Source organism: Dipodomys ordii, unplaced genomic scaffold (genome assembly GCF_000151885.1).
Source record: "Dipodomys ordii isolate 6190 unplaced genomic scaffold, Dord_2.0 Scaffold22, whole genome shotgun sequence".
Classification (NCBI taxonomy): domain Eukaryota; kingdom Metazoa; phylum Chordata; class Mammalia; order Rodentia; family Heteromyidae; genus Dipodomys; species Dipodomys ordii.
This window is the reverse complement of record NW_012267238.1, coordinates 5800030-5811257: the sequence shown is the minus strand read 5'-3', so window position 1 is coordinate 5811257 and position 11228 is coordinate 5800030. Positions and strand designations below refer to the sequence as shown.

The 11228-nt window shown below is 52.7% G+C and overlaps 2 protein-coding genes across 5 annotated transcripts in view; one reads left to right on the top strand and one right to left on the bottom strand.

Annotated features, from left to right (window-relative positions):
- The window catches only part of Tsku (tsukushi, small leucine rich proteoglycan), a 42148-nt gene continuing 30920 nt past the window's right edge, over window positions 1-11228 (bottom strand). The window contains exons 1-3 of one of the 4 annotated variants that reach the window (XM_013014135.1): window positions 10750-10863; window positions 10462-10568; window positions 1-2454 (exon numbers count right to left, since the gene is read on the bottom strand). In XM_013014135.1, the coding sequence (XP_012869589.1) occupies window positions 1373-2446 (1074 nt within the window). In that variant the 5' untranslated portion in view covers window positions 2447-2454; window positions 10462-10568; window positions 10750-10863 and the 3' untranslated portion in view covers window positions 1-1372. Of the gene's footprint in view, window positions 2455-6226; window positions 6244-10461; window positions 10569-10749; window positions 10864-11228 lie in introns of those variants that run through there. The other 3 variants (XM_013014137.1, XM_013014134.1, XM_013014138.1) reach the window with 3 other exon arrangements.
- LOC105983940 (olfactory guanylyl cyclase GC-D-like) overlaps window positions 10433-11228 on the top strand; it is a 103897-nt gene continuing 103101 nt past the window's right edge. The window contains exon 1 of the mRNA XM_013013969.1: window positions 10433-10928. Coding sequence (XP_012869423.1) covers window positions 10433-10928 — 496 coding nt within the window. The remainder of the gene's footprint in view (window positions 10929-11228) is intronic.

Below are 11228 nucleotides of genomic sequence, written 5' to 3'. Positions count from 1 at the left end.
TGATGGAAAGAACTCTTTATGGTGTTTATTAAACCAAGATCAGGTGCTGAGTGGGCAGTGGGTGCGGGAAAGTCAGTTCTCACTGCCTTGTGGGCATCTCCAGGACCAGCTCTGATACCCTCTTGGCCATGGTTGGCTGGCTTCCCCTCAACCTGTGCCCAGGACACAGTATTATATATAAAAAGTGAACAAATGCAACTCTTAACAAATGACACCTTTCCATCCCCTGCCAGCAGAGGTGGGGTGGGGGTGGGGCTTGAAAATGACAATCCATTCAAAAGGCTATAACTCTTTATCAAATGAAGACAAAGGGCTGGGAGGCTGAGATGCTACCCTGGTGGTGGATGGGGAGATCATGTCTCTTTCTTTGGCACTCCCAGGGCCTCCATGGGTCTGAATCCAGGAGCCTCCTTGGAGCTATGGCCAGGTGGTGCACCGACTCCCTGGAAGAGCATCTGCAGGCAGGGTCTCAGGGGAAAGTGGAGCACACTGCCAGTTGACTCTGGGGGACTCCAGCCCAGAGAAATGGGCAGGTCTTAGACTGGTATGCCCAAGCTCGCACAGGCCTGTAATGATAAAGTGACTGCCTCTGCCACATGGCTGGTCCCACCTCTGAGGCCTTGACCTTGCTGCTGCTGCTGCTGGAGATGGTGAGGAAAGGGCACAGGCGGCAGCAAGGAGCCCAAGAAGGAGAGCAGGAGGGGAGGTAGGGAGAAGACAGGAAAGTGCAGAATACCCCCTTTTCCAGGCAGGAGGCGGAATTCCAGTCATGCCTGCACCCCTGCAGGACCTTGTTAGCAGGACCTTGTGCTTCTGCAGGCAAATCTCCTATCTGCTCACAAGAAGGGCTGGACTGGATTCTCACCAGTCCCTTCTATAATGAAGGTTCTATCCAGGACTCTACAAGAAAAGGGTGACGTGGACCTCATGGACCCAGAGCAAAGAAGGGGTATACCATAAAAGAAACTTCTGCCCCTGAGTGAGTAGACTGTGGACCAGGGGGGACACTCAGCCCTGAAGACCCATGTCTGGCCTGCAGTGGTGGCTCCCGTCTACACTCCTCTTATCAAGGGTCAGGTCAGCCCAGACAGGACCGAAGGCACTTACAGGGTGACTTGGGGAAGGGCAGCAGGAAGGGACAGCGCCTAGTTTGGCATAGTTCAAGGATTAGCTTCAGGGACAAAGGAGCAGGCCTTGTCACCGAATGTGGGTCCCAAGTACAAAGTACCCCTCCTAGGCCCTCAGCTCTGTGGTTATGCCACCATGCTGGCCTGTACTCTTCACTGCCATTGGCACATTCAAAGTTAGGTGACACCTGAGCAAGCCCAGGGCAGCAGTCTGTCATGTGGCCCCAGGCCACACTATTCCTTTGTCACAAGATATCTGGGCCCCTGGCAGCAGATTCCTGGGTGTCTCCACAGTGCAGGACTACCTTGGGGCTAGAGCCAGGCTGCCGGGGGTAGGCACCCTCTCGCACCAGGCGCCGGCACTGCTTGTCCTGGCCCACACTGATGCTCTGCAGTGCTGGGAGGTGGTGGAGCAGCTTCTCAGGCAGAGACGCCAGCCCCGTGCCTGATAAGTCCAGTTCCTGCAGTGAGTCCAGGCCTGAGAATACCTCCGCTCCTGACCACTTGAGCTTGGGGTTGCCTGACAGATCCAGGACCTGCAGGCCCAGTAGATCTTGGAAGCCATGAGGTGCCAGCTGGGGAAGACCTTGTAGGTTGGCTAGTGACAGGTGTGTCAGGCCTGCTAGCCCTGAGAAGGCCCCTGGGCTGACAGTGGCCAGAGGGTTTCCATCCAGGCTGAGATAGCGCAAGGGCAGGTCTCGGAGATTGGGCACTGCACGGAGTCGATTCCAGGCAAGGTTCAGGCTCTGAATGGAGGGCATAGGAAGGCTGGCTTGTGTGGGGTGAGGGACCAGGCGGTGAATGAGGTTGTGGGAGAGGTCCACGTGCAGTGCCCGGCCCTGGCTGTGGGTGGTAAAGGCAGATATCAACACCTCCCGGAGCCGATTGTAGCTGAGGTTCACATCACTCAAAGGAGAGCTGGTGAAACTGTCAGCTGGCAGGGCTGCCAGACCATTGTGGCTGAGGTCTAGAGACTCCAGGTAGCGAAGGCGGGAGAAGGTGGTGGGTGAGATGCTGGTGAGCAGGTTATGGCTGAGATCCAGGCCAGCCAGGGTAGTATAGCCTGGCCCTGCCAAAACTGACTCGTTCACCATCTCCAGCCGGTTGGAGGACAGGTCCAGGTGGGCTGTGTCCAGAGGGATGGGCACAGGCATGATGTAGGGGCCCAGGCCGCTGCAGTCCACTCGCGTCAGGCTGAAGCTGTCAAAGAGGCCGAAGGTCTCCACCTCGCACTGGCAACCAGGGAAGCATGGCCGGGTTGTCTGGGCTCCACTCACAGCTGGTAGTAGCAACAGAGGCAGCAGCAGGGGCCACGGCATGGTGGGGGCTGCAGAGAGAGCCACAGGTGAGGGTAGGTGGCATGTGATAGCTCCTAATCTACGCCCACAGACACAAGTCACATGACTGGACCCTGGTCCCATTCTCTTGAAATACTCTCAGAATAGGCCCAGTCCTTTTCTGGCCCGTCTCACCATCTGCATGATAAAGGGAGTCAGGCCTGGTTGGCTAGGTGGACTTGAAACAGGGAGCAGCAGAGCCCTGTCTGACATCAGATCAGCAGTTGTGAGCAGCTTGCTCTGGCTGAACCTGGAACCTTCCAGGCCTGCCAGCTGCTGCAGATTCAGGTCCTGCCAGGTAGGAGCTCAGGATGTAGAGGGGAGGACTAGGGGGCTCCTTCCACCTCTGCTGAGCAGGTGCAGGTACTAGGTGCTGTGCACCTGTCTGGGAGCACAGCCCCATTTAACCCCCACAATCAGTAGGTGAGGCGGAGGTTTCCATTTCCATTTTACCTAAAGGAACTGAGCCTCAACAAGGTTAAGAAATGTATACACAGGCACCTAGTACTGTGCACTTAATGGGGTAGAGACACAGGAAGCTGCCCCTGCTGCCGACTAGCAGGGGGGAGCCCACAGTCTAGCCTTCAGACCAGGACCATATTCCCTTGCAATGACTGTCCCTACCTTGACACAGCCCCTTGGTCTGTCCTCATGAGGCAGCATCTTCCCCTTCCAATAGGGGACTCTGTCTGGATTCCCAGCTAGACCTGGGGACAACCATCCCCAGCTCTTCTCACTTGCTCTGTCCTCTACTCCCAGCTGACATTGCTAGCACACATCTTGATCAGGCTGCTGGGCCGATTCCCCATTATACAGACAAAGAAAGTTTCAGAGACCTGACCCCATACTAGCAAGAGCAAGGCAGGATTAGAACTCAGACTTGCTCAATCCCAAAATTTCCATCAAATTTATTGTCTCTAGCAGTGTTGGCAGGGGACTGATGGAGAGGCAGATCTAGGAAGAATTTCTGTCAGGGACACAACTACAAGGCAAGCTACTTCCCCTCTCCAGAGTTGTTATCCTCTCTGTAGAGCTGCAACAGTAGCTGCCACATGTGCTATCTTGTCACATCTAATGGTCACTCACACCCCACTGGTCAGACTCAAGGACCTTGTTCATGCCCACTCCAACTCCTAGAGTGTTAGCACTAGCAGGAGAACCAAGGGAACACGCAGCAAGAGTAGATCCCTGGATAGTTAGGGCACTCAATGGGGAGATCAGAAGAGTGTCCACTCTGCCGGGATACAGGAGAAACCTGTTCATCTAGGTGGCCTGCTCTATGTCCTTACCCTCCTGCCCTATCTCCTTCCCACTTGCCTTTGAGGGAGGGGTGAGAGAGGGGGTAATGGTAGGAGGGACATGGCAATGAGCAGGAGCAGCTAGATAGGGTTACCAGCCCTGCATGAAACTTTAAAGTAGTAGCCACTTGATCTGCGTTCTGGCTCTGCCCTGGGCCAGGAAGAAGTGGGCCTCTTCTTGCCACTCCCCTTTCTTTTTTCTGTTAAAGGCCAATTTGAGGATTAAACCCAGCCCAGGTGCATCCTGGGCTTGGTCCCAGCTGAGGCAGGACAGAGCATTCCAATGTTGATATCAAAAGGAAAAGATCAAGTTGCTTCAGGCCCCCTTTGTTCATGGGGGTGAGCTCCTCACCACAGCCTCAGCTGCCCTGCTAAGCTGATCTACCAAACTCACCCTTGCTGGGTTTAAACAAACACACAAAGGGCCCCGAGATTAGTCTTTGGTTCCCAGAGGTGCTTATACAATGTGTCCATGAAATGCCAAGTGGCTTCTCACAAACTCCTGCTTATGTAACTGGCAGCCCAAGCACAGACCACGTGTCCCCTCCAGCCCCTAGCCTTGTCCTCTTCATCACAGGTCAGCAAAAGTTTATTAACTCCTCCCCCCCATAAAACACCTTACCAACTTTGGAGAGCTGTGCCCAAGTACAGTATGGGCTTCCTAAGCACATTTGGAGCTGAGGCAGGGTCCTCACAGCTGAGGTAAAGTGGGCAAGAGTGTACACCAGGTTACCCACCAGGGTACTTGGCTGGCATATGCTCCTAGGGCCCTGACTCTACCCCACAGGGTGAACACCTCTGCTAGGGTCTCTGCTCTCCATCAGGCCTGGGTCCAGGGCTAGATATTCCAGTGGGCAGCAGCCATAGTGACAGCCAGAGCTAGTCCTCATAGTTGCCCAGTGACACCATCAGTCTTGTTCCCATTTACAATAAGGAAACTAAGGGGCCCAAGAGTCACTTGCTAACCTGTAAGACGCCAGGACTTTCAGAGAGAAAAGTCCCCTGGGCAAGAAGGTGCTTATGAGGATTGGTGACCCCATGTGGGGCATGCCTAGCACACCAGGACACCCACAGATACATGGTTGGGGGAAGGGAGGCTGTGCTTCTCCCAGGCTGATACTAGATGTAGTCTCCCCAGAGAAGGGACCCAAAGACAGGGCACAGGAACAGTCCAATAATCCCTAAGGACAGCCAGGGGCCCCAGGTCTTTGTCCCTGCTCTAGCCTAGACTGTTCCCATCATTGGTCCCGTCCTGTCTTCTCCTATGGACCTCAGGTTCTCCATTTTCTAAAAGTTAACAGAAGCATTGATTTTGGTAAATTGCTTCGTAAATCTAAAAGCATGGCCTTAACTCTACAAGTCCATGTGGGGGAAGGAGGGAGGGGTTATGAGGATCCCAGGGCCCCTGTTCTCCTGGGACTTACAGTCCAACAGTGAGAACAGAGACCTGCTCACAGCGAGATCACTAAGACTAGCTGTAGACCCATGAGACTAGATCTCTGTGACCTTCCCAGTTTTGTTTCTTTTGAGGCCGAGTTTTCCCATCTATAAAACAGTATTAACACTGCCTCCCCTGCATCCTGCACTCTTCTCTCAGAAGAAAGGGAAAAGCCAATGAGCCACCACGAAGGAAGGCTGAGGGAGAAAAGAGATCACTGGGCCAAGATTCATCTTTCTGTAAACTCTGACCTGCAGGTAAAATATCTACTGATCAACCAGGTTATGGAAATAAGAGCAGGGAGACCAGGGCTTAGAAATCACACTTATCCCTAAATCAGAAGAAATGTGCTCCTCCAGGGCCAAGCCATGAGTTGTTCATTGTTGAGCTTGTGATCTTGAATCCATACTGACTCTAGGGGAACTCTGGAACACAGAGTATGGCCCTCCCAGCTACAGGAAGTTCTCCCTGTATGACACTGGGGCCCTGCTATGAGACACCCTTCTAAAGCAGCTTTCACCACCTCACAGACCTATTAGGTTGTTGTTACTTATACTTAGTAGTTCTCTCCCAGGCATGGAGGCATCTGTAAACTGTCCAGTCTCTCTCTCCCTTGCCCAAGCCCCCATGGAGATTTAAACCCTCCTTGCTGGTCAGAGTGGCAACAGCTATCACCTTGAGAGATTCTGAACAACTCTGTCTTTGCTTGCAGGTCTCTTAACTCAGATGTCCTTTTGGCAGTCATATGTGGCTGAGGCCTAGAGAGGGACAGTGACAGCAGGGGAACAGCAGAGCAAGGCCCAGGAGCAGGGATCTGACACCTCACACAGCTCTGGCACCACACATCCACCCATCTGTCCAGGCCAACCATGGAACAAAGCCCACTCTGTCCATGCAGGCTACCGCTCCTTCTTGGCCTCTCACACCTCAGGCTCTATCAGTAGCCTCCTTCAGAGGCTACTGAAAAAAAGTCTGTCATTTCAGACATAAAGTGTGAGTAGTGTGAGGCAGCCCCACCTTCTTTACCTGAAGACCTCTCCCCCACCAGCCCTAAAACCAGAGCCAGGCCTGGCCAGGCGCACAGCAACACAGAGTTGAGGGTCACAGAGCTATCTGGCAAGGAGGCCATGAGACCTTCTGCACTCAGGTATGGGTGGAAATCCTCAGACGTCTCAGCCTAGTTGAGTCCCAGTGTCTGCAAAAGGGATAAGCACAGAGGGCTCAGGAAAGGGTATATGGCACATGGTGGACAGCCATGACAATGATTTATTGAAAGCAGGAACTGTATTCTTCACATTCCGACCCAGGTTCCCAACACAGCCATGCATCCAGCAGGCTCACGGCTGCTAGTGTCTGCTGGCAAGGTCCCAACTTCCCTGTAGAGTTAGGTGTTCGAGCCTGAGCCCTCCTGACCCCAGCTGCCTGCGCTGGTGCAGCACTACAGCACCTCTGGCCCACAGAATTTGCTAGCCTTCTCCCCAGAAACTTCACTAGAGGAGCTGTGGCACGGAAACGAGGTGGGCAGGGGGAAGTCACAGCCTGGCCCAGGGCCCAGCACCCACCTGCAGCAGGCAATTTTTTTTGTTTTGTTTTTTGGCCTGGATCAGCTGCAACTCAACTCTGGGCGGACTCTCACCCAACTCTCCTTAGTCACAAGCTGACGCTACTGAAATCCCCAGGTGGAAATTTCATAAGTGTTCTGCCCTCTGACCACTTAGTCAGCTCTGGAAATGCAAAGCTGAAAGAATTTCAGGGCCAAACCCAGAGAGCCTCAGGAACCAGCTCTGCACAGAATCACCAATGCTACACATCTGCAGCAGCACACCAGCCCACCACGGACCTCACCGGTGTCGTGTTTCTGTTTCACCACAGTCCTTGACCATGGGGACTGCTGCCCATTATTGAGCTGGAGAGGACAGGAACCAGGACTCAAATCCAGATGTCTTAGTTCCAACCAGAGTTCCTTATGCCACTCTGCCTCAACATATAAACGGGCTTTTGGGAGTAACAGTTTAGGGTTGAAGGGCTGGAATTACATGTTTACTTCTGCTCTCCTGTGTGTGTGGGAAGGGAGTCATGCTAAGTTTCATCTCCATGGACCTGAGCCCTGGGCCTTACATGGAGGAGGCACTGTATGAAGACACAAAAAGCATGTGTAATATGGACTTCTGTCACCAAAGAATATTTCAGCCTTTCCCATGCTTCCTCAACTGTTTCTCTTCAGTCACCCTGCAAGATGAGCTGTTTAAAGAAGCTCAGAGAAGTTTAGTGATTCAGTCACGGAGCCAGTACGGACAGATGCTAGACTCAAGATCTAGATATCCCAAACCCATCTCCCAGCCTCCTCCATTACTTCATCACTGGTGCAGATGGGGATGACAGCCCAGCACCTTGCCCAACAAGGATCACCTACAGAGACACCAGCCAAGATGTCCAATGCTGTTTTCTCCTTCTAGGAGATTGTCAAACTCTTATTAATCTGATATAGCATGGGAAGACCCAGGGAATGCAGTATAGGCAGAGAAAAGGAGTCTGGTGGCCTGGTAGACTGAGTTTCAATGCTAAAGGATCTCACCTGCTTTGAGGATTGTGTAAGCTTCCTTCCTGACTCTGTGTGCTCAACCTGTAATGTGGAAAGTACTGCTCCCAGTGGGTCACTGAATTTTACCCAAGGGAAGTAAGGACTCCGCCTGGCTGGCACCCACAAGTGCTTGCTGCATGTCAATTCCTGCCTCTGATGGATAACTACAGGGGCCAGGGAAGAGAACAGTAGAGCAAAGCAGTGCAAGAATCCAAAAGTCATTCCCTGAGGCCTTGGATTCTCTCAGATCAAGCTCTTCCAAGGAAGCTGGGAAGGTGGCAGAACCCTGAGGACTTGGAGTCAATCAGCAGCCACTCTAGCACAGGTGGGTCTCTATCTTCCCTCTCCCTCATCCCCAAATCCAAGTTAGGCCTGGGAGGTTTTGCAGCAGCCTCCCATAGGCCCAGACTCCCAACTACTGAGTTCCAGAGTGTACCTCTCAACAGACAACCCAAGGCCTTAGCATTGTGCTCTGTATAAAACCCATTTCACAAGGACCTTCTCAGGCTAGAGAGCTGCCTGTTCCTTCTAATAAAGATGACCAGGGACTCTTCTTTCGTCTACTACAAACTCTCACATGTTTGATTCAGAAGCAATCAATCCCCTCTGTGAGGCTTTCCCGATCTAACAAGCCCTTCATCCACCAAAGGGACACCTGGGTTGCCATAGCCTGTGGCTGTCTATAAATCTGTGTCTACTTCCTATCCAGCATGAGGCCTGGCCATATACAGGTGGGTAAACCTAGATGGATAAAATGTCGGGAACCAAAAGCTTTCTTCTGCTTGGGGACTCTTGCAAGACACTTAGGGCTTTGCCAAATGGTGAAATGAGGTCTGGGAACAGGGTAGATGTTGCTTCTATTGTTGGTTTCACAGTGCCAATACATACTGAAAACTTCTTGTCATAGGAGCACATGGAAGTAATTATCTTATTTACCATTCATTACAGATCAGTGGAACAAGAGTTACTCTCCTCATCTGAAGGAGAAGACTGAGAATGAGACAGGCAAATTTACTTGTTCCCAGTCACAGAACTGGAAAACAGCAGAATGTAAATAAAACCCTGGACCTTCTGAGTCTAAGAGGATAAAGTATTTTGCCTCCAGACTGATTTCTCCAGAACCCATAAGCCACAGGAAGGTTTCTTAGAAATACCAATCTCAAACCAGGCACCGGTGGATCACCCCTGTAATCTTAGCTACTCAGGTGGCTAAGATCCAAGGATTGATGTTCAAAACCAGCCAGAGCAAGAAAGTACTTGAGACTCTTTTCTCCAAAAAAAAATTACTCAGAAAAAGTCCTCCACTCCAGTAGGAGCTGATTGCCCCCTGCATATGAACTGACTTCCAAACCCTGACAAGGTCACAGGCTCTGACAGGTCCTCCCCAGGCAACTCCCATGGAACCTGTTTTAGAACTTGCTTTAACAGGAGACTTTCAGGGTGGGCTAGCCCCCACTAGGAAGTATCCTCAGTGCCCAGCCCTGCCTTATCCAGAGAAAGGATGGGTGACTTCTTATGTGGATCCCTCTCCTTTAAACCAAAAGTTATGATTAAAAAAGAAAATTGATTTGGACTAAATTATATTACATGCATGTGTGGATTACCATGGTGAAAGCCCTTTGTACAATTAATATATGCTTAAATGAGTTTAAAAATGAATCATAGGGGGAAGGGATGGTAGGGAGAAAGCAAAGAAGGAGGTAACAATGCTCGATAGGAAATGTACTCATTACCCTACTCATGAACTGTAACCCCTATGTACAGAATCTTTACAATAAAAATATATATGGAAAACAATGAATCATAGGGAAGTAAAAAAGAGCTACATTAGGAGAATGGTGAGGGAATAATAGGGAAGGTTAGGAAAAAACGAAAAAAAAAGGGAGGTTAGATATGAGATTGAAGTATTTATATGCATGTATGAAAATAGAACGAGACCTGTTGAAATTGTATTAAGGGGGAGGGGGATGAGGGAGAAAGATGGAGGGGTTGAGTATATTGTACGGATGAAAATGTCACAATGAATGCTCCCTCTGTAAACAATTAATATATGCTAACCAAATTCTTCATTAAAGTGAGGGAGGAAAGTTTGTGTGGTGGCTCACACCTGTAATCCCCGGAGGAAGGGAGAGGAGAAAGAAAAGAAAGGAGAAGGGGGGTGGGGGTGGATAGCCTATCAATTCTTTCCTTTCACTCCATTCTGACTCCTCAGCTTTGGCCTTTAAACTGTGCAGTGGGTGGGTTGAGCCTCCCCCAAGCTGTTGCATTTCAGCCTTCTCTTCCTGAGAACCAATTAGTGCCTGAGAATTAACTGGGTGAGTTAGAACTGAGGTGTACGTTAAGGAGTCAGTGTCTACAGATTTTGGGATCTCAAGCAATTAGAACCCCCAGAGAGGAGAGACCTCCCTTTTCAGTATGTAAATAAGAAATGAAAAGGCCTACAGTTGCTGTGTGCTCCCCAGGTTAGCGGTTTATACCCTCCCTCTCGTCCAGCAGTTACTAGCTAAGGAGTGGGGCAGGGGTAGAAAGGTGATGAGAAAGGTTCTGTTTGCACTCTGGATCAAAAGCCCAGCAGGATTGAGCCTCTCGGGACAGTGTCCTGCAAGTCTAGACAACCAAAGGGCACAGCGCACAGCTACCACAGAGCAGAGATGAAAGCCCCGAAGTTTGAGTCACCTACTGTCCAGGCCAAATGTGGGCGGATGCTGCTTTCAGCCGGGCTCCAGCAGCGCTGGTTATCCGGACCACAAGTTCGCTCGCTCGCTTGCTCTCTAGAGAGTTCTCACCCTATCCAAACGGTGACCGCGACTCAGGGAGGGCGAGCGACACGCCGGGTGCCCTCCAGGGGTCACCGATCGTCCCACTGGAAACTCTTGCGTGCAGGGTCCCGCCTCCCCTCCCCGCCGCGGGGTCCCGCGAGCCGGCGCGCGGAGCAGGCCCGGCTCCCGACACTCCGTGGCCTTCTCACCTCCGGGATGGCAGGGCAGGTCCCCCGCCAGTGGGGACCGGAGGCAGGCGGAGCCCGGGGCTGCAACCCCTTTCTCAGCCGAGCAGATGGGTCTTCCCCGGTGCCACGGTCCGTCGGAGAAGCGCGGAGCGGGGTGCAGCGCCGGCGGCCCGCTCCTCGGACCCCGTCTCCAGCCCCAGGTTGGAGCCGAAGACCAGCCGCGCGTCCCGCCCTCCTCCACGGCGGGGGGTCCCGGGCGGGGGGTCCCGGGCGGGCGTCCCGCACGCCCCGCCCAGCCCGGCCGACCCCCGGATCCCAGCCCACCCCTTCCCGGCCCCCGCCGACCACAGGACGAGGAAGAGGGCAGGGCGGCCAGGCCCTCCCTCGCCTCACTCGGGCCGCGAGGACCCAACGCTGGCGCCCGGGGAACCCAGAGAAAAGTTTGAGGCCAAGTCGGGAGGCAGCCGGCGGCGGCGGCCGGGGGGGCTCGGGCGGCGCCC